The sequence below is a fragment of the Equus caballus genome, chromosome 13, assembly GCF_041296265.1.
Source record: "Equus caballus isolate H_3958 breed thoroughbred chromosome 13, TB-T2T, whole genome shotgun sequence".
In the NCBI taxonomy this organism is placed as follows: Eukaryota; Metazoa; Chordata; class Mammalia; order Perissodactyla; family Equidae; genus Equus; species Equus caballus.
In genome coordinates, this window is record NC_091696.1 from 47,444,201 (window position 1) to 47,471,846 (window position 27,646).

The 27,646-nt window shown below is 41.3% G+C and overlaps 1 protein-coding gene across 50 annotated transcripts in view; it reads right to left on the reverse strand.

The window, feature by feature from the left end:
* Positions 1-27,646, reverse strand: part of RBFOX1 (RNA binding fox-1 homolog 1) — a 1,973,933-nt gene that overhangs the window by 72,739 nt on the left and 1,873,548 nt on the right. For 39 of the 50 annotated variants that reach the window (XM_070231066.1, XM_070231091.1, XM_070231079.1 and 36 more), the window contains one exon: positions 10,151-10,231. The exons of the other annotated variants lie outside the window; for them this stretch is intronic. In XM_070231066.1, the coding sequence (XP_070087167.1) occupies positions 10,151-10,231 (81 nt within the window). The remainder of the gene's footprint in view (positions 1-10,150; positions 10,232-27,646) is intronic. 50 annotated transcript variants of the gene reach the window in all.

The window sequence follows — 27,646 nt, forward strand, 5'->3', positions numbered from 1 at the left end:
GTGGTTTTGGAGTTCTTAGTGAAGTGAGTGTTTAAATTACCGTGTTTAAATCAACTGTGACAGGCTCGTTTCACTCTTTTCCTTCCAATGGGAGGCAAGCTTGGCTTCCTTTCATTTACCTTTGCACTGCATGGGAAGATTTGCTTTTGAAGATAAAACAGGCAAGGGAAGAGGGGGCCGCCTCTGTGGTTGGACATGTTCCTACGCAAGAACCCCCACCCCAGGACTTGAATTGGATGAGTGTCATTGGATGTTCTTATTCCGCTAAGATCCTAAGATGCCACTCCCAGCTCTGCAGTCTTGGAGAAAGCTCAGTTTGCAAAGCTTGGTCCCCTAGGAATGCACACTTGCTCCATTGCATCAAGCTGCCCTCCTTCCGTATTCTAGAGCTGGATTCAGCTGGATAGTCTTATCTTTGGCTCCTGCAAATTTCATGTTCAGAAATCTGAACTCAGAATATGTTTTTTTTCCATGTTTAAATCCACATTAGTTTGAAAAAGCAAATGAAGTGCAGATGAGTGCTTAAAAAGATAAACTCTTAAAATAAGCTTCTCAACCCACGGAAGGATTTCCCTCTCGCCCCTGCCAAGGACCGGAGGAATGTGGGCATGGTCGAGGAGTTCAATGAGGGAGCTGCACATGGAAGTCTGTTGATCCTCTTGAAAAATGTGAGCATTAAAAAGAACTTTCTGTCAATGCTATCACAGGACTTGGGGTTCCCAGGGAATTTCCCCAGAAGAACTGCCTCGCTGCTTTTTAGAGGCATCTCATCTCAGCCTTGTTCTCTGGCTGTGTGCGTGCTGAATCCCAGGGCAACGTAGTTTATTGTTTTAATATCTGTCTGACACAAAGCAAACCATCCTCTGGTGACTCCTTATCTGTCATATGTATTTCTGTGAAAGAAATATCAAGACAAATAAGATGTTTGGGGGCACACCACGGGATGGTAGTTCTCGCAATTGGCAGCCTTTTGCAGAAGTGAGGCCCCCATCTGAAGAAGACAAAAGCCACCACTCGGCATTGAGATTAATAACCAAAGCGCCGGGAGAGCGAGATAGTCGCCTGAAATGTAGCTTCTTTGCAGATTCTCCCTTTAAAGGACTGAGGGTGTTCCACTAGTATATTTTTTTTAATTTTCCTGAAATTGGTTAAAAAAAAAAGGGAACAAAACAGTAACAACAAAGTGGTCTATGATTGTGATTCAGCCACTGGAACCAGAGACATCGATGAAGGAGCTAAGCCAGTTGGAGCGGTAATGGCGGGGATTGAAAATTCACATAAACCTCTTCTGAAAGCTGGTGCCCAGGTGGAATAACTCAGTTAACAGAAGAGCTAGTAAAAACCTCTTATAGACCACCTGCTAACAAGTCAGAGCTATGCTGGGCCATGGGACAGCAGGGCAGATAAAGCAAAGCAAAGCAATGGTGCTTCAGTGATGGAGAAAGAATGGGTCCTGGAGTTCATCAGTCAGTCATGGTGGCTGGACAGCTGCGCCCACCCGTGGACACTCACTGTTCATTAAGTCAGGCATGTGCTATGATTGAGGCGACAGGCAGAGGATGGCACACAGTCAAAATCTCTCCATCCACAGGTTCAACGAGGGAAATAGGATCTCAGAAGCCGAATGTGTCTATCTATAGTGCAGAATAATGGGGAGAGCAGTGGTATTGATTCACCTACCAAGAGGTATTCACATGGCAGTGTTCACAGTCGGTATATCTTCTGTTGGGTATGGCCTCCCCAAAACCCCTATGAGTAAAGTGTTTGCAATTCTGAGACCTTAGCATTATATATCTCTCCGTTATCTGTCTCATCCACAAGAATGTAGGCACTATAGAGGCCAACTTGCAGATGTCTTGTTCATGGAGTCTTTGCAGTGAACAGAATGGTACCTGGTATATGGAAAGAACTTAATAAAAACTGGTTGAATGACATAATGCATTTTCACCCCCCTCTCTCATCAAAGGACTGATAAAATGAGTAAAGAATGAATTATTTCAGGGGTGGTGACAGAGGGAACATAGGTCTGTTGTCACCATAACACTGAGCCACAGACATGGGAAGAGTGAGGCGCTGATGTTTGGCTAGAAAGATCCAGTCTGGAGGGCCTTGCAGACCAGCATTGTTGGAATTGTGCAGGAGGAAACAGAAGCAGCCCCGGAGGAGGACAAGGATCCTGGGTAAGTCAATAAAGTCTCACCGCTTTTCCCAGGGAAACTGAGGCAGGTCTTAGAGAAGGCCAGCAGCACCAAAACACAGCCTCGAAATCCAGATTTGTTTGTCAGTTGCTTACTGCGAGAGCAAAACTAAGTCAATCCATTCTATCTAGACTGAATTTGTGTATCTATTTATGTATCGATCTGAATTTCTGTATCTCAACCGAACTTATGTGTATATCTTACTTTAATATGTACCCGAAGAAGGGTAGTCTCTTCATGTGCCTGCCTTACATTGTTTTAAAATGTGATAAAAGGGTAGAAAATGAGAAAGCTACATGCAAGGGCTCACCAAAAGGAAGTCTCCTTTTTATCTGCACCCCCAGGTAGCCAGCTGCCCTGTGTCCTGCCCTTTCGAATGAGAATGATGGCCTGACAAAGGATTTGGTGACCTATGGCCCTCTGGCTGAATCTGGCCTGAAAATTATTTTTGTAAATAAAGTTATATTGGAAGCACAGCCACCCCTATTCATTTATGTATTGTCTATGGCTACTTTCAAACTATAATGACAGAGTTGAGCAGTTGCAACAGAGACCAGACGGCCTGAAGGCTGGAAATATTTACTAGCTGGCCTTTTCAAGAACAATATTGCCAACCCCTGGCCAACAGATCAGATAGCGAGGGACTGCTTCTCCAGGAATCTTGGGATGGGAAGGAGAAGCAAAACCTTGGCTCGAAGGCGGGGGCTGGACAGCTGCTGAGAGGTTCCAGGTGACCACTCTCTGCTGAGACACTTCCAGGAACAGCGTAGATGGATGCTTCCATCTCTGGTGTGTAAATGTATAGACAGGGATGATGGAAGGCTTGGGATTCAGTTAATCTGGGCTCCAAGTTGATCCAGCTGGGTCACCTCCGACAAGTTCCTTAATTCCTCTAAGTCTAAAGTTTCTCATGTAAAAAGCAAGCGTAATAATCATCCCTATTTCATAGTTTTCTTGTGATGATTAAGTGAGAAAGTTCATGTGAAGGGCTTAGCAGAATGCCTAACATATGGTAGCTATTATTACTATCGTTGTTGTTGTTGTTATTGTTTTTATTATTTCGGGGCAGGAACTAAGGGTAAGGCCAGTTAGGCAATCACCTTGGGTGCAAACTTTAAGAAGAGGGGCACCAAAAACCCTGTAATCAAGATAAATCATATTTTAAGGCAATATTTTAAAAAGTTAAAATTATTATTAAAAAAATCTGTGATGAACAGACTATCAAAACTTAAAGAAAGAAGTGCTCTGCTGAGCCATATTGGATCCAGAAGCAAAAGAAAAATTAACATTCATCCTGTCTTTATAGGAATTTTTAATACATTGATCACCATGAATTTTTTCCGTCAATTTCGATTCTCAAAAATATCGCGTTAAAATATCATTTATACTGATGACTGAGTTTTTTGGAGCCTCTGTAAATTTTGTCTGAGGTGAGTCCCTCACTTGCCTCAGCTTCATCCAAGCATTGATTATTATTCTGTTAAGCAATCCTTCCAGAAAATATAAGAAAAAGTCTTCTCTGAGGGCACCGCAAAGCCCCGAGTTACTGGAAAGAGAGAGCGAAAGAAGACGCAGTTCTTTAAACGATGTGTCAGTAACACAATGACCTGTACGTGCACTTTCTATTAACTAAACTCATTCTACTGACGTTTTCTGTGTTTGGCAGAAGAAAGCAGAAGCCATAAATTAATTTAGGCTGTTCCTTCAATTATAGAAACCAATGGAAGATCCATCAATTACCTAAAAGTAGAACAATGCAGGCCTGATTTATGTATGTTTCTGCCACTTAAATCATTGTTTTATGAATTCCACACAATTACTTCCATAAAATCTGCCATCAATACATCAATTAAAACTATGCCACTACCACTTGCCCTTGAGTTCCATAAAAGGGAATAAACAAGGAGATGATTTTGCATTTTGTTAACATTTAGGTTCCTAAGCATTTGCCTGTGATAGATTTTTTTTTTCCCTGTTGTCAGGGGTGAAAATTTTAGGGGGAATGAACAGTCATCTTCCTTTTAATTTAGTATTTGTCTTCACATAGATCAGAAATTCAGCTGTGGCATCCATGTAACTGTTTTTATATTTGTTTGCATTGATAAATGTATGGAAACACACAGAAATTTCTGCTGGAAAATGCTTTTCTAGCCTTTGATGAATAACACTGGCACCTCTGTGTCAAGGTACTTGCTGTGGACAGAATTGTGTCCCCCAGCCCCCAATTCATCTGTGATACCCTAATGTCCAATGGGATGGTATTTAGAGATGGCGCCTTTGGGAGGTGACCAGGTTAAGATGAGGTTATGAGGGTGGGGTCCTCACAACGGGATTAGTGCCTTTATAGTGTCATGTGAGGACACTATATGTTGCCATGTGAGAACACAGTAAGAAGGCAACCATCTATGAACCAGGAAGAGGGCTCTCGCCAGAACTCACCAAGCTGGCACCCTGATCTCAGTAACAAAAGAAAAGACAGATATATTGGCCTATATAATTTAAAATGCATCCTAGAACGTAAGCAAAATCGAATGGCCAAAAGAGGAAATGTTTGCAACACTTCCGGTACTCACAGGTCAGTCTCTCTAACGAATAATTATCTCTCCATGTGAATTAAAAATAAGATGAGAAAAACTCAGAGGAGAGATGGGCAGACGTAGACTGGAAATTCACAAGAGGTAAAAGTCCAAATGACAATTAAATATGGGAAAGATGATGCTCTTCACAAGAGGAAAGCAAATTAAACAAGAGCAAACTGAGATACTATTTTTCATCCATCCAGTTTGTGAAATTAAAAAGAGCAAAATATGCAGGTGCTAGCAAGAACAATGGGATGGAAGCAACAATTCCATGTGGGATGTGAAGGATTGGTGTGTCAGGGCATACACAAACATGCTTGCTGCAGCCTCTATGGTGGGCCATAAAAAGAAGTGGCTTGAATGAGTGTGGATAGAGAATGGTTTAATAAATTATGGACCATCAACACCATGGAACAGCAGGAAGACATCAAAAAGGCTGAACGGGAGATAGCTACAATGTGTTAGTAAGTGAATCAAGGTATAGTCAATATGTGTAATGTGCACTTAATATGTATGTGTATACGCCCCTCTGTAAAATCAGACTGCTGACACTCTCCCATTGCATGTGTGTATGTCCTTCTTTGCATTGTTGTGGAGAAAATGGGGAAAGATACTTACTAGGGAGTCAAAAGTGTTACTTTCAGGGTTTGTGTTTTTTGGATAGAGTGGAGATATTAATACACATTATTCCATATGTGCATGCGTGTGTATATGTGTGTATTTGTTTGCGTGCTTCCCTGATTATAGTGAGCACGTTACTTTCATAATTTAAAACCTATTCATAAAATTGTAAAGAAAACAAAATAAAGCTGATAGCATTTCCTTGCTTCTGGAAACATCTACTTTATATAGAAATAAAGATCAGTGAGAGCTGGCTTTGCTAATCCAAATTAAAGGTGGGCTTTCCCATTCATGAAACCAATCATTTACCTCTTGATATTTCAACTCGTAAAAATGAAGGCAATGTTTTCATTCTGAAGAAAGGTGATAGGTTCTTTACCTTCCTATTTCCGCCTGGTCCTGATTTTGACATCAAGCCTTCACTGCAGACAGCAAACAGTGCTGACAATACAGCTGGTAGCTTTCCCCCAGACAGGACAGGAGGAGCCTCCAGACCACTGGGCCCAGGATTGAGTGGGCACTGAGCAGGCCCATCAGCCCTGCCCCCACTTTCACCAAACCTCTGTGTAAAGGGGTTGTATTGTTGGCTACTCCAAGCAAACACAATGTTAATGAACTAAAATTATTTGAAAATTAGTAAAATTATTTTATTTAATTAGTTTAATTTACTTGATTAAAATTACTATTTTTATAATGAAAATATTAAGATTAAATGTTTTGCATTTGGTACAAGGTGATCTATTCTAATTCTTGGGAGTTTTGCTCTAACTTCATTTAAGTTAACAGAAAGCAGGTCCGTTTGACACTCTGGACGAGAGTGGTTTATTAGGACACGTAAGAGGATGTGTGATGTTCTGTGACACAACTTGAACTAGGGTTTCACAGCAGGATCAAGTTTGGGGGTGAGGAAGAAAGACTGGAGTCATCTGGGGTGACTGGGAGAATTGTGGCATTAGGTTTTATGGACACAGAGCCGTGAGTGAAAATCCTTCTCTTAACGATTTCATATCCTGGGTCATATTATTAGGATGATTCATATAAGAGAGGGGAAAAACCTATTATGCAAAAATGCATCTTAATAAACAGATAACTTCAGTAGGAGTTATTTTCATTACAGACTAATTCCACAGGGTTCCTTTAAAAACCATCTCTCCTACTGCATTTAAGGGTGTTATTTACACATGATTAGCTCTTTGGCTAGGCAGAGGGGCAATTTAAGTGTAAAACATCCAAGGCCAGTTAAAGATCCGTGAAAAAAAAAATACAAACTCAGAAGTAATCACGGAAGTCAGTCGACACACAGGATCTAATTTACAAAAGTGTAATTTATACACACCTTTCTGCAGGAGCACAACTATTAGATAAAAATGAGAAACACATGCATGTTCAAGTCAAAAAACAGGTGTATCCTAAAAGATTGCTGAGAAGAAGGAAGCCTCGGCTTTTGGGAAGAAGGCAGGATTTTTAACGAAAAAGAGACCACACCATTCAGAGCTCAAAGATGAGACCTGTGGCTCTCAGTTATGTGTATGTCAGACCTGGAGTAAGGAAAAGAATCCTAGGTGACGGTGTGGGTATCCTCTGGGTGTGTATGTGTGTCCAAAAATGACCCTTTATGTGCTGGTTGAATTGTTTATTAATAATGGCATGCGACTTTGCACTAAAATATACATCTTCATCTGGAAGAGAAAAACCTAAGTGAATGTTACAAAGAAGCCAGCTCATTGCAAACAGCCTGGCTGAAAAATGTGTTGCTGACTTTGAGAATTAAGGAGAAAGGAAGCCTCAAGCAATGCATCTTAGGGAAGAATGGATGCTCCTTATCCTCAGCACCACTGCACAGCCTCAAGATGGAAATAATCTAAGGTCCCTCTGTCTACCCAAGTGGAGAAGGAGAGGTCTCAGAGTTGGAGGCCCTTATGAAATGCTCATTGAGCTTGTCAGTCTGAATAACATTGTTTAAGGGACCTAGTAAGAAACTAGGGATACCAGTGGGAAACTAGTTTTGGTTTTGTTTTGTTAAGGGGAAGTAGGATTAGCTATTTGTTAATTGTTTTCTTTAAAACTATACAAGGACATTTATTTTCTGTGATATTTCTGAAAAATTGCTATCAACCTAAATACCCAACAATGAGGGGAACAGATTAAAATCTAATATCATTAAACAGTAGAATATTATGAAGCTGTTAACATATTTTCATAAAATGCACGTGACAAAATAAGTGGAAATAGGATGAAAAATGTGTGGGTAATATGACTGATCATGCAATTTAAAAATGAAGGGTGTTGGATACACATTATACAGTTTCTACAATTATTATAAATTTTTACTTTTAAATTCAGAGAAAAAAGTATAATTATAATGAGTAAAGTGATATTCCCTTTTTGTATTTTCCATAATAAAATGGACTCTTTAAATCAGAGATCTGCACACTTTTTTCGTAAGAACCATCAGATCATCATCGACATTTTAGGCTTTGCGAGCCTCCTATGTCTCTGTCACATATTAGTTTTTGTTTTTGTTTTGTTCTTATCATCCCTGGGAAAAGCTGCAACCTGGTCTTAGCTCACGAGCCTTAGGAAAACAGGCTGTGGGCTCGATCTGGCCCTCAGGCTATAGTTTGCCGACTCCTGCTTTAAATTGTTCTGTTTCCTCTGTATGCTTCAGCTGTTTTAACATGGAGTATTTGTGACATATTTCACGTGTGCCATTTATGATACACACTTTCCCCAAGTCACTTTAGAATAGCTGTACAAATTCAAACTAGCCTTTTTCTGGACTTAATTTGTTTTCTTCACTTCTGAAAAGCAAACTGAAACAGAAATACGGCCTACAATTGTAGAGAGCCACACTGTCCAGTATGGTAGCCATGAGCCCCACGTGGCTAATTACAGTTACATTAATCAACATGAAATAACACTAAAAAGTCAATGCCTTGGTTCCAAGATCACATATACCAGACAGGGCAGATATAGAACGTTTCATCCCAGACAGTTCTATAGGACAACAACAGCAGAGAAAAAAACAAAATCATACTCTGGAACTCAACCCTATGGTGAGTTTTGGTAGACGAACTCTCCATCAGAAAATAATATTTATAGAGATGAAGGAGGGACAGGTACAGTGCAATGATGATGAGATTTAGACTCAAATGGAGCCAGAAAAGCAGTCAAAGGTTGAATCATTTCCCCAGGTTCAAAAAACAAATCTACCATACACTTGGCTGTGTGATCCTGGGTGAGGTACTCCGCCTCTCAGCGCCCTCCAATTCCTCAGCTGTAAAGCAAATATTATGATACCTACCTGGTGCAGATTTTGAGAGGTTTAAGCAAGGTTGAATATGTGAAAATGCATAGTAGCATTCTAATTCTAGGAGATATATGTAGATGCATTTACACTGGCCCAAATGGGACAATTTTCATAAATTCAGAAAGAACTTCTTCTGGCCAGTATGGTTAGATTTTGGCTTCTCGGGGCACACGGAAAATACCTTTCATGTCATGAATGTCAAAACTGCTGTTGAAGGTTATACTCTGGTTGGGAGAAACAACTGGTTGGCCCTCCTTGAGGGACCCTCGGGTTTCTCATAATCATTATATTTTGGGGTCCCTGTGACTGCTTCCAACCTTTGATCCCACAGCGAAGAGCCGGGTTTGTCTCAGCCTGTGGGAATCAAGATGCTTGATCTTGGCACACGGTGAGGATTCCCCTGTCTGTCATCCTCTTAATCATCATAAGCCTGTTACCTCCGCTCCCCTCCCACTCCCCTCTCTATCCTGTCTCGGAAGCAGCCCCCCTTTCCTCCTGGCCCCTAGACTCATTTGTGAGCCCGGAGCCCATTGAGGACCTGTTTGGCACTTGTGGGAATTTCACAGGGTGTACACACACTGTATGGAATCGATGATCATGTCTTGGCTGTGGCCGGGGGACTCTGAGGAGCGGCAAACTTGCTGGGGAACCATGGTGGAATCAGTGAGCACTTTAATTCCTCACTGTGCTCTGGGAACTCGGGTGGGAGTGGGGTACTCTCCACCCCAGAGCATCCATCTCAGGCAGAGAATTCCTTGCTCTTCCACCTCAACATTGCGATTTATCTTCCGTATTTATTTCTGGTTTCCTCCCCCTAGCACTTGATGGCTATATTCATATTTAATAAAGTGCCTTCTTGTTGTTATTTCCCCCAGTTAAGCAGGAGGAGAGACACAGTCTTCTCTCTCCTCCTCCTCAGTGGAATCACACAGCAAAGGATAGAACGGCCTTGCAAACAAGTCACTAGCCACTGGCTAGTAATATTTCCCACAATGAGAAAATTGGGCTCAAGAGTACCAATCAAGCACCTTTTGCTAGGCTAGGGTACCATTTGGGCAGCCTGCATGTTTTTTACTTCAATTAGTTTCATATTAATTTGCAGAGCTGTGATAGAAGTCAGGCAATGAGTTATAGCATCCCCCCTCCCATCACCCTCCGCCCATCCCAATGCCCCATGTCCCACCCATTGGACCCAGTCCTGGCAGGTCTAACAAAGAATGGCTGGGACATCTGGGAGGTGGGGATTCAGACGTAATGAGCAGAGGGAGCAGATGCTAAGGCAACAGGGAAAACAGACATGCTTATGAAAATCAACTTCACCTTGTAGAGAGCCACAAGGCAGGGGGGTGCAGAGGGAGGGGGAGAGCACTGACATGGCAGGGAAGGTGATTGGACTCAGATTTATGTCACAAAACAAAAAGAGAGCCACAACGCGGGCTTACTTGCGGAAGTATATACAAGTGAACTGGGGGCAGTGTACATGGAAGATCCCTCCTGGTTCGCCTGGCACAGCAGCACCGTGCCTACGAAAGAGAGAGAGAGATGGTATCTGGTTTGGGAACAGGCACACTGCACCTGAGAGATCACGGCAATGCAAACAAAAAAGGCAGAGAAATGACAACATAGCCACATCCCAGAGCGCATGTTCCCAGGGGACACCCATGGAAGCCCCCTGCCATAGCCAAAGGGAATTGGTGGAAGCCCGCCCCCAGCCCCCCAAGTGCATTTCCTTTTTACATGGGGTTTGAGTAGTGGGGTCTGGATGCCCCAGGACCCAGTTTCAGATCAGTGATGGAGGCAGCACGGCATACTCAAGAGGCAGCTTTAGAAATATCAGAGAGAACTAGACCATAAGCCTGGCTCAGGCACTACCTAGCTGTGTGATCTTGGTAAGTCACTGTACCTCTCTGTGCCTTGGGATTCCCATCTGGAAAATGGGTGAATATACCTACCTCCAGGAAGGGCTGTGAACCATATAACTGGAGCTGTGCCCCATTCAGGGGCTGGCATGTGATCATCACTCAATAAATGGTAAACATATGCACGCATTGCTATGTTTAGAGAAAATTTTTCCTCCCCCCACTTTAGTCTTTCTGAATAGATCTTCAGAGGAAGAACAGAAGTAAGGCAGGGAAGAAATAAATGCAACTTTTGCCATCCCTGTGATCCACCCTGGACCCGCACCAGACTCGGGGTCATCTTTGGCTTCTGCGTTCCATTTCTTCCCTAAAGCTCTGTGCCTTCCAGCGGGAGAGGCTGCTTCACTAAGCCCACAGACGGCGGCTGCACTGCAGCGATGACTTTCCTCTGCCTGATTTAAAGCAAAGGGCACTGGGCTTATCCTTGCAAAGTGGAATTTTACAGCGGGGGAGAACGGTGGAATCCTGAGATAGCTCCTCAATCGATGACATGTTTTGAACAACCACCCACTCCAAGGGAGACTAGGATCAGGAATCTTCAGGGCACCACTTCTGCCCTCCTGCTGCTGCAAAGCGCAAACTCAAAGACGTTGAAAAGAATGAGAGAGACTTTTGAAGAGTTTTAAGCCCCATATTGATGATGGAAATGTGTTCCTGTGGTTTCTGTTCGCTTCCCTGGCTGGGCAAGGTCAGCCTCCTCCATTTGTTTGTGGATTCTCCTGTCATCATCGCAACTAGAAAGGAATTTCCCATGAAAAGAAGCCCACACCCCCGGGGAAGCATGAACTCACCTATGTCCTTGAAGATTTGACCTGGGGGGGTTCTACAGTCCTTTCATATCTTGCCCAAGATCAACAAAAGTGTAGTTCAAACTTCCAGAGTGAGTGGGGTGTGCCAAATAGAGAGGCACTGCCACATGACTCCACTAAGAGATAGGTACCTTTTCTGAAGCACAAAACCAGACCCCGTTCCAAAGGTGGTCTCCCCAACCCCTGCTCCATCATTTCTCAGGTCCTGAGCCAAAATACATGGATCGCTTGAGGAGGACTGAGAAGCATTCCCCAAATTTCACTTCTACTCTCTGTTTCTCTAGATTTTGTACATTATTTCCAGGTAAAACAAAGATTCTATTAAAATTCGTAACTCTTCTCACCCTTCCCCTATCACCAGGTCAGCCAACTCCATCCAATCTTTGACAAAGAGAAGTAGCCCATGGACAGAAGTTCTCTCTGAGGGAATGTCCCCTAGTCTTTCCCACATTTACCCTGGTATCCCCTGCTTATGGCTGTAGAAGACCCCCCTTCCGCTCTTTCCGCAGAAGCCTGGATATTAGAGTGAAATTAACTGACGTTCTCTTGGGAGTAAATATATTAAGAGTCTGGATGTGCCTGAGTCATGATCAGCTTTTGTGAAACTGATAGTTCTTTCTTCTTTCTACTTCATTTAAAAACAGTTTGTCTCAACATCTAAGATGAAACTTCATATGGTCTAATTTCTACTCAGTAGGTATTTCCAGTTCTAGCAGGAAACTGGCATAGTATGGGGGTCAATAGCAAACCAATCAAACCCCAGATCAAGGGGTGTGGGGTCTAAAATCAACCAATAGGAGACAGGACACCCACCAGGAAAGACATGGGTTAGAACTCTGCTTTATCAGTGAAACTCATTCTGACTTTGCAGAGGTCGTCTGCATGCTTTGGCTTATTGCTATGAATCTTTGAGAAAACTAATGTTTCTATAGGATACACAGAGCTACCAAATTAGAATCTTCTAGGCTGCAACCCAAGCAGGTGGATCATGAGAAAGCTGCTCAAAGGGGCTCCTATGTGCACCTCTGGTTAAAAACCATTGAAATGAGATCTGAAGCTTCTTGTGGTGCCTAGGTTTCCAAAGAAAAATAATACAATTCTTGCAAAAATTTATTCAGAAGGAAATTTCAGTATTGTGCAATTAAAACCTTAGGGTCAATTTTCAATGCTCTCAATTCAATCTAGAGAATCCCATTGGGACACAACACAGAGTTCCTCTGGAAAGCTAAATCCTGGAAAGGCATAATGAAGCCTTCCGAATTTTCTTATCCCGTGGATCCTGAGATACTAGACTGAAATAACTTCTTTGAATGTCCTCTTAGTAGCAAAAAAAAAGGAAAAGAAAATCTTCATGCAATGATTTTGACCTTTGTATAACAGAATCTATACTGTCACAGGACTTGGTTTTTATCTTACGTAAAAACATCCTCCAATTTAATTTGCAAAGTACTTATTGTATGTTCTCTTAGTACTTTGTGACCTTTTTCTTAAAAGAAAGCTTTGAATTAAACAAAGACAAAGCAGCAGAGAAGAACGTTATAACCTCCATGCATTTGGGGATGCGGGGAACAAGTAATGTGTGTTTGTTTTAAAAAGTCAGTCAAATAGATAATAGGGTACAAGCAGCAGCATGAGGACTGTTTACAAGGTCATTCAAGGCATTCAAGGCGATACACGCCAACCTAGCTTTCTAATGAGTCTTCCTTCTGTCCCCCGTCACCCCCAGAGACCATCTACCTCCGACCGCCATGAACTGTCTACCATCATGGCAACATCTTGTACTTCTCACACTTCTGTATCTTTGCTTGTAAGTCTCCTTATAATTTAAGGATGGCAACTATGTTCAATTTATACCCATCCCTTAGCCAGGACAGACCATTAATCAATTTCAATATTATCCTTTCCTGTCATCCTGGAATCCTCAGAATCATTCTCAAGACAGTTTCTAGGCAGATACTACCATTTGATCAGAGTTGGTGGACCGTATGGAACCACCATGCTAGTCGTGCCCTTACTGTTAGGTTAAATCAGATGAAATTGCCATTTTTACGTCAAATAGAGTTGAATGTTGGCGATTCCAATCCTATTTGTGGTTTAATTAAAAAAAATGTCTCCCCCACTCCTTTCTGCACCCTTTAAAAGTCACCTCCTCTTTTCCCAGTCCCCAGGAGTTAATTGATTACTCCCTCTTCTATACGCCTATGACATTGAAAAAAAATCTCCCTAGTAGATCCTTTGTCATGCTGTATTACATTTATTTATATATGGGCCTTCTTTGCTACAGAGAATATCCTCTGGGTCAGAGGCAAATCATACTCATATTTTTATCCCTTGCCCCTAGCAAAATACTTGGCCCTCAGAGGGATTAACGAATATGATTGAATTATTACAGGTTTTTAAAGATCTCTTCATTTCTGATCTTTTTGCTAAACATGGTGCTTTTTCTAGCCAACTTTTTCTGCCCCTTGTTCACGGCTGGGAATTTGCCTGCCTAGAGTTTCCATATAGTCACAAGCTATATCTATGGGATTTATTTCCTCCTCTTTTCTGGTTCTTTTAAGATGGACTCATGCAGTTTCACGTGAAACCTGGGCAGCCTGGTCATCCATTTCCTGGAAGGTTGATGACTGTATCTGCAACGGGCAGGGACGGGGCTCCATGTGACAGACCTCGATCTCGGAATAATCAGAGACTTTTCTAAAACTAGCCACACTCGCTCACTCAGAGCGCCATGATCATCAGCATCCGGAATTCTGGCAAGATGTCCACTGGGCCACTCTCAAGTAGAATTTGGAATCCTCCAGCTAGGAGAGGGTGAGCCAGGGTCAAGGTCTCAGAAGGGGCATCCCAACCCTTCCTGCTCACCTGGAGACACCCTACAGCATAGGGGATCATTCCTGGTGTCTGGAGGGAAAGGGAGAAGCCTGGTGAGGTGTATCCTATCACGGACAGGAAGGAAGAAAGCATCTAAACTTTTGACTCTGCTGCCAACTCTTAGGTGAGGAAATTGGACTCAAACCAACTGGAACAGCAGTGTAGTTTCACACCTCCGTGCCTTTGCACAGGCTGTTTCTTCTCCCAGAAGCCGTTCCCCTCTCCCTAGATAATTCCCTTCCCTTCCCAACCCAACTGTGGCTTCCCCTCCTCCTAGAAACAGAATCTATTTGCCTTCACCTGGCAGGGTTCTACTTCCTTCTTCTACTTTTCTAGATTGTGTTGCAATAATCTATGTAATGAATGTCTTCTCCATGGATGCTACAAACTCCAAGATGGCCGGAATCATGTCTTACTCATCTTCCTATCCCCATGAGTCCAGGGACCTAGGCCAAGAGGCAGGAAGCAACTGAAGAGAGAAACTTAAAGGTTTCTGATAGGCAGCCATGTTACACTCTCAAGATATAAAATTAAAAGGAAGGAGGTGGAGGAAGAAAAGAAAGGCTGTTTTGCAATGTCTGCCCTTCCATTTTAGCATCAAACAGGCAGAGTTCCAAACCAGCCCAGTAGTGAATGACTGGGCCTTTTGTATGATTTCTGGATTTAAAAAAACAGTCAAAGAAGCATTCCAACTCCTTGGCAACTAGGAGTGGCCGATTCACTTTGTTAGGGGCTAGGAAATTTGGAGAAGGATGCTCTGATCTCTATTGAAATGCGAAAAGCAAACAAAGACACAAAGAATAACAACAACAAAACTATAAAACATCTAGGAGCCCAGGGGAATTCGGAGCACCTATTATATGAGGTTCTGCCTGTGTCACGTGCTCTCTATGTCGGCAGACATCTACCATGGGCTAGTCCAGAATCTCTTGAAAACAGAGCCCTTTGTTAGGGTCCTGCTTTCCTAATGTTACATAGCCTAGTGACTCTAGCATGAGGGCTGAGAGGGAAAATCCCACCTGCAAATGGTGAGTCAACGCAGGAGACCAATACAGAGCTTCCTCCCTCGGTCTCAAGAGCTCAGCTAGGAAAAGATGGGGCTACAAGTAGAATCATTCATTCAGCAGATATTTATTGGCATCTGCTATGTGCCTGGCACTGTGTGGGTTCCAGGGCACACCCACAGAACCCCATGTGCTTTTAAAAAGCACAACATGCCATCTTTTTTAGTACTCATACATTTAGGTTCAGAACAAATACATATGTAAGAAAAGGAACAAAGAAATGATTCTGAATATCAACCCCAAATCTTAAACTATATGGTAAGCTACTTTGCTTGTTGAGATACATAAAATTTAAAAGTAATTTTGGAACAATATTTATTGGATACGACTATGATGACTTTGGCAAAGTATCTATTCCATATTTCTGTTATAGATTGTATTCATAACTGAAAATGTTTAACAGTAATAGTAATCACTACCAGGAATACTTTGATTTTACATTAAAAAAAAGTTGTATTCGATATTTACCAAAAAATGTTTACACTGCCTTTGTGCCTCCCTAATAAGAAGGGTCAGATAGTAATAGTCCTTCCTTAGAGATGGAAAAAAAAAAGGTACAGAGTAAGGATATCATTTACAAAAAAGCCTGATGGTCTGTCAGAGGAAAATTGCAGGTGACAAACAAGTGAGCCAGGTTCCTCAGCCATTACTCACTTTATCAATGACTTCTTCCTAATAATTTTTAAAAACTTTTTAAAAAATCAGAATAAAAAGAGGAAAATGTTGGTCATCATTGAAAGAACAAGCTCTGAGTGGGTGAGAAATGGCTACTTCACCGAAACAGAAACCCACAACCTTCCTTTTTACAGGAGCAGTCCAGTAAGGAAAGGGGCGCAGTCACCCAGGGTGCCATCCCCTGCTGGTTCTCAGTCCCTTACCTCATCAGAGTGCCCTACCTCATCAGAGTCACCTGGAGGACATGTTAGACGCAGAATGCTGGGCCCCACTCTCAGTCTTCCTGATTCCATAGGTCTGGGGTGGAGCCTGAGAACTTGCATTTTTAACAAGTTCTCCTGTTGTCCAGGGACCACACTTTGAGAAACACTGGAGGACAGCCGGTTCCCCAAATCTCAACACCACAAGTTCTCCCCTTCATTAAATCAGAGGTTTTCAAAGCCTGTGAGGTTTAAGAATCACCTGGGGAGAATGTTCAGTGGTGCCGCCTCCCAGGTCCCACCTCTGAAGATTGTGATTCAGCGGGTCAGCACCCTAGGTGAACCTGCTGCTCCTAGGATGCACTTTGAGTGATCCAGGCCTGAGGTCACCTCCACATATTTAGAAGAAAAGTAATAATGACTAAATTTATCTAGTCTGAGTACTTCTGTGGGCAAAGAGGTAGAATTTATTTACTTTTTAATCTCTACCATTTTGTTCGTTGACAAATTTTGCCTTTATTTTGCAGCACTTTGAACAAAAAGAGTAACTCACTTCTAGTCTCAGCTATCCTGTCAAAGTCTCTGGAGACAGGCTGGTGAAGACAGGACACAGAACCACCAATGGCGTAATCCTAGAGAGATCACTTTGGGTTTCACGTCCACAAGAAGACATACTCCTTCCTACCCTGCTGACATGGACTGAATTGTCTCCTCCGCCTCTAAGGTACACGTGAAATCCTAACCCCCAGCACATCAGAATGTGACTTTGGAGACAGAGCCTTTAAAGAGTTAATTAAGTTAAAATGAGGCCATTATGGTGGACCCTAATTCTATACGACTGATGTCCTTATAAGAAAAGGGGATTAGGACACAGATAGGCACAGAGGGAAGACCATGTGAAGACACAGGGTGAAGATGGCCATCTACAAGCCTCAGAAGAAACCAACCCTGCTGACACCTTGATCTTAGACTCCCAGCTTCCAAAATTGTAAGAAAATAAATATGTGTTGTTTAAACCACCCATTCATTGGTTCTTTGTCACGGCAGCCCTAGCAAACTGAGACACTCACCTACCTTATGATGAACCCTATCTGAAGGACCAGTGAGGCCCTATACATTAGGGTCCTCTATGAAGCATCATACAAGCGTCAATCTTCTGTTAGATGTAGAGGCCTGGGAGGGTGCATGCGGTCCCTGTCAATTGAGGTTCCTGCTTCCAACTGACAAATTTATCCAACTCTCAGATGGGCCGTGGGTGCTTTTGCCGTTCTACATTTTTGAACATAGCTAGCATTGAGCTGATCCATGTAAGAATATTTTCACAGCTAATACCTAACGCTTTTATACATGCCTGAAAAAACGAGCTTTTCTGAAGGGTTATGCTAGAGTTTTAAATACAGAGGTGTCTCCATTTAGGCACAGATGTTGCAGAAAAATGTTGTATGTGTGTTTAAGTCTTACAGATCAAATCATATTTTAATGGTACCAAGGGATTTCCATATTTAAAGGAGACCTGAAGTGGATCTGTGTATAGGGTAAATAATCCTTCTCTCCAATTTATTTTGTAAGTTTTAACTTTCATAATATTTAAAAATACATCATTTCTCGCTTTCTTCTTTTCACGTTTTATTTTGACATAGTTTCGGACTGTACATAAAAGTTGCAAGAAAACTGCGAAGAATCTCTGTATGACTTTCTCCCTGATTATTTACTGTATAGAAGACGGAATGATTCACTTGAACTGTTCTCTTATTCTCTTGCCTCCAAAATTTAGGCTAACGGCTTTTACAAAAAAAATTGAATTGACTCAAGAGGATAATAAACATTATCAACAGTAGCTATTCCAAAAATTGCTCTCTGAATAATTGATAAGTGCCAAACAGACCCACTCAGTCTTTAATGTATATTATCTCCTACTCTTAGCAGCCCTATAAGACAGGTACTGTTACTATCCCCGTTTAATACATGAGGATACTGACACACAGGATTTTAGGATCTTCCCCAAGTTCCCACAGATAGAAATCTTGTGGTATTGAATGCAAATCAAACCAATCAGACTCCTAGACCCATGGTTTTAAGGCTAATCTTCTAAATGAGGCATAGGCAAACTACAGTCTCTTGGCCAAATCCAGCCTACCATCCTTTTGCATGGCCTATAAGCTAAAAATATTTTTTATATTTTCAGAGGGTTGAGAAAAAAATCAATAGATGACTAATATTTGGTGACAAGTAAAAATTACATAAAATGCAAATTTCAGTCTCTATGAAGTTTTGTTGAAAAACAGCCATACTCATTCATTTCCGTTTTGCTTATGGCTGATTTTATGCTTCCAGACAGAGCTGAACAGTTATAACAGAGACCTTACGGACTACAAAGGCTAAAATATTTACTATCTGGACCACTATAGAAACAGTTTGCTGACCTCTGTTCTAATACCCCTTTCTGTTTGGAAAAATACTACTAGTGATCATGTCTCGGGACAGCATTAGTCCCTCCCCAGGAAGCTGTCACTAAATATTTCAGAGGGTATCATCTTATCATAGTTGCAAAATTTTAATTTTATTTCATTTTTGTTAAAAGTGAACATCCCAAATAATTTTAAACCCATGTGTTTTTCAATACTTGCCCCAAACTTCTTTTTAATTCATTGCTGTTCAAGACAATGAAAAAATGTCTCGTAGGGTATTTGTGAAAGGCTAGCAATTCAGCCACAACAAAAACCACGGAAAAAGTTTTATCTCCTCAGATATTTGGCCTTCAGGGTTCTAGGTGTCAGTACATAGATAAGGGCCATCTAGGGCTTTGCTTCTCAAATTCTAAAATGTACTGAATCACCGGGGACTCTTTTAAAAATGCAGATTCTTATCTAGTAGGTCTGGGGTGGGGCCTGAGACTCTGCATTTCTCATAAACTCCCAGGGAATGCTCTTGTTGCTAATAGCAGTAAAATGCTAGGGACCACAGACCCAACCTCAAGCATAGTCAATATTAACAAGAGTGACCATTAAGATGCCACTGAGTTTCGGATACTATACCAGGTATGCTCCAGATGCATTATAATGTTTTTCCTTATCAAACCCACAAGGAAAGCAAGGCTCAGAGGGAGAAAAGAACTATGAGGCAAAACTGACATCTGAGAGCCAGCTTTGTATGACTCCAAAGCTCAGACTCCTTCACGAAGCTATACCCAGTTATCGATGGTGATACTTGTTCCTGAGTTGATTAAACATCCTCTCCAACCTTGGAAGGATAAATACGCACCAATACCATTTCAACGATGCCACATCTAAGAATTCTGAGGTCACCTTTTAGTTGAACACACCTGACTCTTCCAGGCTAAAGGTGTTAGCCAGAACCTCATGCTCATGTTTAAGAATTGGTAATAGAGTTTTAAATCCAACCAAGGAAGCCTCTGGGCAGGATTTATCTCCTATGGATAAGAAAAGCCCACTTGCAGGATTGAAAAAAGACATGGAGGGACACAGAGAAGAGAAATAGTGAACTCTGAAGGTCTTATAGTGTAGGGGAAAAAGCATGGGCCTCCGAAACTTTTAACCTTAGCTTTCCGGCTTTGCTGACCGTAAGTGTCTTTGACCTTGTGCAAGTCATTTGACATTCCTGACCCTCAGTTTTCCCATCTGTAAAATAAGGACAAAAATATCTACTTCAGCCAGTATTGTTGTAAGGATTGGAACTATTACAATGGAAGGATTTGACAAATACTAGTTGATAAGTGATCTCAGTAATAATAATGGAAGTAGTAATAATGATTATATATAATTATTATAAAGTAGTCTCAAAATCTGGCACTTCGGGGACTTATTTTGTTCCCTTGTTCCTTTGAGAAAGAAGTAGACAATTGATAACTAGTGAACTCTTTTGTTTGACCATTAACATAATGCCTAACGTAACAGAATTAATGGGAAACCTTTTAAGATTGGGAATTAATTGCAAAGATTTAAATTTAGGAGCTATCATTTTATGAGACAGATGTCTGACTTCTCCTGAGGAATCTGGAGATGGGGCCACATGGGTTTGGGCCAGTATTCCTGCCTGGCAGGGCCACTCAGGGTGATAGGAAGAGACCACTTCTCCCCCAAATTGAGACATGTCCCCTCCCATTTGCACATTTCATTTACGTATCTCACAGCCTGCTCTTAAAGACATTTTAGTTTGAAATCTTTGCTCAAGAGGAAAAAAACATAGAAATTGTGCTTTAGCTGAAATCAGTGGAGTTTCTATGACTCTGTAAGAACCCAGATGGCCTTCCTCACTCTCTCTCTCATCTTCCTAGCAACAGGACTACTACAGAACTGTATATTCGGAGGAACTGGATGTATTTGTGGAAAGCAGGTAGAAATCTATCTTGAGTTTCCTTCCTATCTCAGATTAGGTTTCAAACCTGGACCTCATTCTTTTGTGAAAGTAGAAAATACACTTCAACTTTGAATCTCTCAAAGAGTCGTCAGATACATTTGTTTAAATATGCCTCTCACACCACAAACACACACACACACACACACACACACACAAATGGGCTGAAAGCAAATAGAATATTTCACTTGGTGAAAATTGTTTTCAAAAAATGACAGAGAACTAACACAGAGGGCTTCAATCTTTACAATATCACACGTATGTATATCAAATAAACACTAGAAATAGACAAACAGATTCACACTTTTTTCTAGAGCAAATATAAGTGATCTTAAGGTGTTTATGTTTTTAAAATGATGTTGGGTTTAATACAATGATAAGTGTACATCAATTAACCTTTGCGTCAGATTTAAATGTATAACCCATTAACTAATTTAATCTCTGAAAAAAATAACAGCCGTTGGCATTATTCTTTGAATAATCCTTGTTTAGTTTCCATAATGGTATACAGTTTAATGAAAAACTCATTAGAATGTAGCATACGGCATAATTAATTCTGGCTGATTCTTTTGGTGTAAATAGCTAATGCAGATGCTGGGTTCCATTTTCCACTGGCTTTATTAATTTTTCATAAACCAATATTTCCACTGTAATGGGTTGTAACAGTTCCGTAGAAGTTCTAGAAATGCATTAACTGTCATCAGTGTAGTTAATCTAAGTAGGATTTTCCAATTTGTGTGTTGGTTCTTCAACACTACATTTTTAAAAGACAACGGGACAGTTTTGTTTTACACTTGGAGAATGAGTATCTACATATAACTAACATACAGGGTATTAAACAATATTTGGCCAATTTGTCTCTATTTATACAACAGCTTAATTGGTTGGGCTAATAACAGTGAACTATAAATTTTGAAAAGAATGCTAAAAGTAGGAAGCAAAAAATCTTCAAAACTAAATAGTTTATAAGAGAATGGCAATGCAATTAAAACATTAAAAAGAAAATGAAATCACATCATTTTTGAAACCTCTGGTAATTTACTCTCCTAGAAAAATATCTGGACAAAATTAGGAGGCAAGTTTTATAACAGCCTTGGTGTTGGGCACCAGTTTATAATCCTGGGGTCTATTAAAAACCCAGTCTCTGCGATTGGTGAGCAGTTGCAGATGTGGTCTTATTTCTTTCAGCCCTTCAGGGCTTAATCCACATCTTAAAAATAGTCCTCATGATAAGACTATTATTTGTTTTGAGTGTAAATATTGGACTAATACATCCCCAGGTGTTCTTTTTACATTATTATTATTATTATCATCAAAGTTTGCAATGGTTGCCTACCACTCAGAGGGTAAATTCCAGACTCCAGATTACTTTGTATGGCATTATTAGGACTTTTGCAACTTTTCTCCAGAAAGTACTCTCCAATCTCAACAGATCGATATTTCTCAGCCTTTGGAGAAACCTGATTTTGCCCCAGAAATTCCCATCTCAGTTGAAGATCAGCTCTTGTATTTATTTCCGTTTGTTTTTTAACATTTCTCAATGGATTCTGAAGACAAAGGTTGAGAAACTTTCGACTCTATCAAATGCCTCCTTACTCTGCAATGATCATTCTCCACCTTCTTTCCAGGCAAATTCTTAGTCAACCTTGAAGACCCAATGTATACCACTCTGTTTAATACAGAGAGAGTTGTTATTTTTCGGTGCTCCAGCAGGTACCATCATTTATTATACACTGAGCTTATTTGTCTGCCTCCTTTTCTGCCCTGCTGAATTCTGGAGGCAAGGATGCTCCCTGAGTGCCTATCACAGTGCCTGGCACTTCCCAGGCCCTCAGTGCTGTAACCATGAGCTAAAGGATGAATTAATGGAAGCCAGTGGTACATGTTAATTTATACACGGCCTCTCTCTTTGGCCCTTGGTTGATGAACATCACAAAACTGAGTGACAGCCAGCTGTCTTACAAGTCCATGCAGTGTTGTGTAATTGCTGCAACAGTGCAATGCTAAAAAAAAAAAAAGTCTCCCCAGGGCTTACGCTGGTGGCTTCGTGCGTATTAAATCTGGACTCTCTAAGCCAGGGCCAACAAAATAGTCATGGCTTTCACATTTTTACACATTTTGTGCGGTGGGGAAGATGACTCTTTCACGACGTGTGAAAATTATATGAAATTTAAATGTCTGTATCCTTAAATAAAGTTTTATTGGAACACAGTCATGCCCATTCATTTACGTATCACCTATGGCTTCTTTTGCACTACAACCTCAGAGTCAAGTAGTTGTGACAGAAACTATATGACTCACAAAGCTGAAAATATTTACTAACTGGCCCTTTCCTGAAGAAACTTGCTCTAGGTGAAAAGCCACACATTCTTTTCTCTTTCATAACTAAATTCAGCTTGATCTTTTCTCCTAGGACCAAGAAACACAGTGGCATGAGCATCCTCACTACTACCATCATTATCACCATCACTATATATTCTGAACTTGCCATCTTCATTTTTTTTTTTAACTGTTGTACAGGGAAGGGTTAACTCAGCAGGTCTGGGCTGCTGAAACCCCACACATTCCCGAAAAAGGGTTGTCTTTAGGATTGGCCCTTGATCAGCTCCTGCTAGATGAGCTCTAAGCCCTTGGAATACTCTACCTGCTAAGACTCTTTTGGGATGCCCAAGGTCTCGGTCCACACAGCCCCAGTTTGATAAGATAGTTTATGGTAGGAAAGTGATTCACGGTGAATGCTTATTTTGGCTCTTTGGGCTAAAGTTTGAGTAGTTGAAGTCAGTCACATGGATGCTCCAAGTCTGTGTGACTGACTCCCAGTAAAAACCCTGGACACCAAAGCTCAGATGAGCTTCCCTGACTGACAACCCTTTGTACGTGTTGTCACACCCCATTGCTGGGATAATTAAGCACATCTCCAGTGAGAAAGCACAACCAGAAGCTTCTGCCTGGTTTCTTCCGACTTCATCCCATGTGCTTTTTCCCTCTGCTGATATTTAATCTGTATCCTTTTGCTGTAATAAACGGAAACTGTGAATATAATAGCCTTTCTGAGTCCTGTGAATATTTCTGGCCAATCACATAGCCTGAGAGTGGTTTTGGGGACCCCTGACACAGCTCTGCAGCATCAAATCAGACTTTAAGCTTTTCCCTTCTGGAACCCAAAATCACAAACTAATGCCCAGAAGGGGAACCATTTGGGTGGGTTTCTCACTTTACATTCTTTGATTGCATTGATCACTACAGCTGCTCATACATCTTTAGCGGTAGCAATTCGTAGAGCATGAGAATTAAGATATTGGGTACATAGGTCACATCTTCACTAATGCGCTTCTATAGAACAGGGTTTCTCAACCTCAGCACTATCAACATTTTAGGCCAGATCATTCTTTGTGGTTGGGGCTGTCCTGAGCATTGGAGGATGTTTTGCAGCATCCTCGGCCTCCGCCCACTAGATGCCAGTAATGAACACTCCTCCTTCTAGATAGAACAATGAAAAATGTCTCCAGAAATTGCCTAATTCCCCTGGGGGGCAAATCACTCCCAGTTAAGAAGCGTAAATCCAAGATATCAGATTAACTAAAGCATGTGTGGGAGGTAACCCGGTCGTAGTAAAAAGGCTCTGGCTCTAGAATCACACACATCTGGGTTTGGGCCTAGCTCTTTAACTGTGGAAGTCAGCAACTTTGGGCAGCTTAATTTCACTGGATTTCTAGTTTATCTGCAAAATGAAGAAAATGATCCATCTTCCAAAGTTGCGATTTCTGTAAACAAATGGGAAGATCCCATCATGGAGTTTGGCATGCAGCAGGTAATATTAAATGCAAAGATATTTCAATTAATTATCATTATATTCTATGACTTGATGAATAGAAGACATCAAGGGAGTGCCCTCATCTATTCCTACGTCTATTCCTACTGAGGAAGCTGCAAGCAAGGTGATGAGAAATATGGGCTTTGAGGTTAGAAAAAAGACCTTTATATAATAAACAGACTTTTCACATACTTGCTCTGTGATTTAGGGAATGAGACAAACTCTCCACGAAGGCTTGGTTTCATAATTTCTGTAACAAAGGTAGTGCTCTAACATTGTTATGAGGATTCAAGGAGATGCAAACGGACTAGGCCAGTGCATGGCACAGAACAAGCGCCCCAGGTTGGCTTCTTGTTGCTGATGTTCTGAGTCGCTCAGTATATTGATGATGTCAGCCTAGAACTTTCTCTGTGAAATTTATCCAGAGCCAGTTATTCAAACCTCATCTTCCTCCCACAGCCTAGAGGTGGGGCTTCTCCTACAAGGACCATTCTGAAACTCCTTGCTTTTCAGGGAGCTCTCCTTGATAGCCTTTCCATGCAATGGAATGAGGACTAATTTATGTAGGAAATGCAGTTTTCAGCATATAAGCAAGTTCTGATCCTATTTGAAGAGGAAAACCCCCCACAGGCTCCATCAAAGCCGAGCTGCATTCCCTCTGCGGGACAGGGAAGGATGCAGACAAAAATTAAGGCCAAATGTGGGCAGAGATGGAACAAAATCTGATAAGACAGAAGGGGAGGGGGGAGGAGAGGAGAGAGGGAAAGTGAATTGCAAGCAAAAGGGAAGGAAAGGTAAACAGATGTACGAGATAAACTCTTTGAAGTGGAACATTTCCAGGCTATAAATCCTTTGCTTGGGGACCTAAATCTGGACTCTTCTGTTCCAGTTCACTGAAGTGCACTGCATTGGAATCTGGCAGATATGTAAATTATACAAAACATCGCTGAGCCAAAGGTCATTGCTCATAAGTAGTGGCTCCTTCCTGCCATGACTCTGAGTCTAGGGCAGGCTGGTCCTCTGGGTGGTTATGGGAAATGTTAGAGCCATAACAGCATCTGGATATTTGCTGCTTTGAGGGGCTCAGGGTGGTAGCAGGTACCTTTCAAACCCACATGACACTCTTTCAGGATGCTAAGGTAGTCACCCCAAACGGGGCATGTTTTGTACCCAGTGTGTTGGCAGATCAAGATAAGCCCAATCCAAAGTTCAGGACTGTGACCAATAAAAGAAAAGCAGCTTGGGTCAGGGACCTGTTATCACAGGTTCTGGACAATCTTACTTTTTTTTCGGATGCTATTGTATCCAAATAGCAGGAAGGGAATTGGAAAGAAGTCCATCGAAAAGTGTGGTTAAAGGTCATTCTCTTGACTGTAATGGATTCAATGAAGTGAAGGGGGGAGCACCTGGGAGGGAGGTGGACATCTACCTTCTTTTGACCCAATTCTTAAATGAATCATGGTTCACAGTGGCCAAAAGCCCAGAGAAAACCAATACCTTTGTACGGGTAATCCAAGGTCAAATACAGCTGCCCTTTCGAGATAAGCAATCACAGAATGCTACATCCATCCTCTTCATTTTTAAACTTTATATTGAGATCCCAATCCACTTTCCCATCTCCTAGCCTGGCATCAAGTCATGTGGTCCGTGCCCAGGTTTTTCCCAATGTGGACATCATCAATCGAGGTGACTTCAGTGATCACACTAATCTCTTATATTTTTATTTTACTGTACTGTCTATAAAGTTCTTTTATACTCATTATCTTATCTGATCCTCCCTCTAACCCCAGGATAATCTAGTTTCAAGACCTGACCACCTTTCAAATATGACTTTGCAGCCAGGTACGCCCTTCTTCTAGTTCTTGTCATTTTTTTCTCCCCTCTCGAGACCAGAAACTGTTTTTCCAAGAGAAGTATCCATTCAGGGCCCTCTTCTTCCCACTAAAAAATCTCCGCTAATCATAATAGTGTCACCAAGACTATTGCTCATCACCATCTTCAAGGTTTTCAAGTTGATTTACTCTGCATCTCTCTATTTTTTCCTTTAATTGTGTTTCTTGCCATCAGGACCTAACTATGTCTTCGATTGGCATTGCATTGGAAGATCTTTTTCCCTTGCCTATTGATCGCGACTTGTGGAGTAATTTAACTCAATTCCAATTTTCCTCTGCAGGCGAGTGCTCTCCATCCACGGAAGTGAGTTATGTGTGTTCAAGTGGTGCATCTTATGAATCTTGTTAAGCTTTGCCGCCTTATAGCCCCACTGATGGAATATTTAATCACAGAAATGAGTTGGCAGATATGATATACAGTGTGGGTGAGCCGTGCAGTGATCTGGCTGGCAATTGAGAAACGGATGAATTCGCTATTTGTCAGTACCATGTCGACATCTTTGTATAACCTTGTGTTATTTATTTTTATTTTGTTTTACTTATTTAGGAATATTAAAGGTGCTTTCAATCAACAGTTTCGTTGGCTAGATATCTTGATTATCTCTAAAACACACCATTTTTAAAAATCTTTTTATTAGATGGCAGAGGGGATTTCTCACAATGATGGGAAAACTGTAAGAATCCCCTTTGAGGTCTCTTTGTCAAGATTCTTAGAAACACTATTTCTAATTACACTGAATAACTTGAAGCATGCTACTTGAAAATATTTGCAAATAGTCTACTTCTATTAGGTGCCTTTAATTTTATTTAAACTTTAAAATGGAATGGCCATAGATGCTGGCTAAGCACTGTCTTTGAGACCCACCTGGACTTTTTTTTTTTTGCTTTTTATTGACATATCAATCATTTGTCTTGAGAATAAGCCTCAAGAAGTCTGAAGATGATTAGGCTTAGGAAAAATAATCAATGCTGTTTAGCTTTATAGGCAAACAGACGCTTGTCTTTGGAAAAGATTTATATATGTTCATGGGATATGCTGATTTATGTATGTCTGCTTCTGGAGACTGGCCTTGGATAAGCATTTAAAAGAGTTCTTCTAGGTACGACTTGATAAGAGTTCAGAAAACCCACCCAGAATGAAAGACCTTCCCCGACAGCTTTCTAAATGCTTCCCCTGGAATGTGCGAGCGAGGGAAAGTGCATGTCATAATTTATCAAAGCAAATTAATACTGTTCAGCTAGTAATTAAAGATCCTCATTAAGAGGTGCGACTGCTCTCCCCTCCCCCACCCTCTGTGAGCAATAAAAACGCACTCA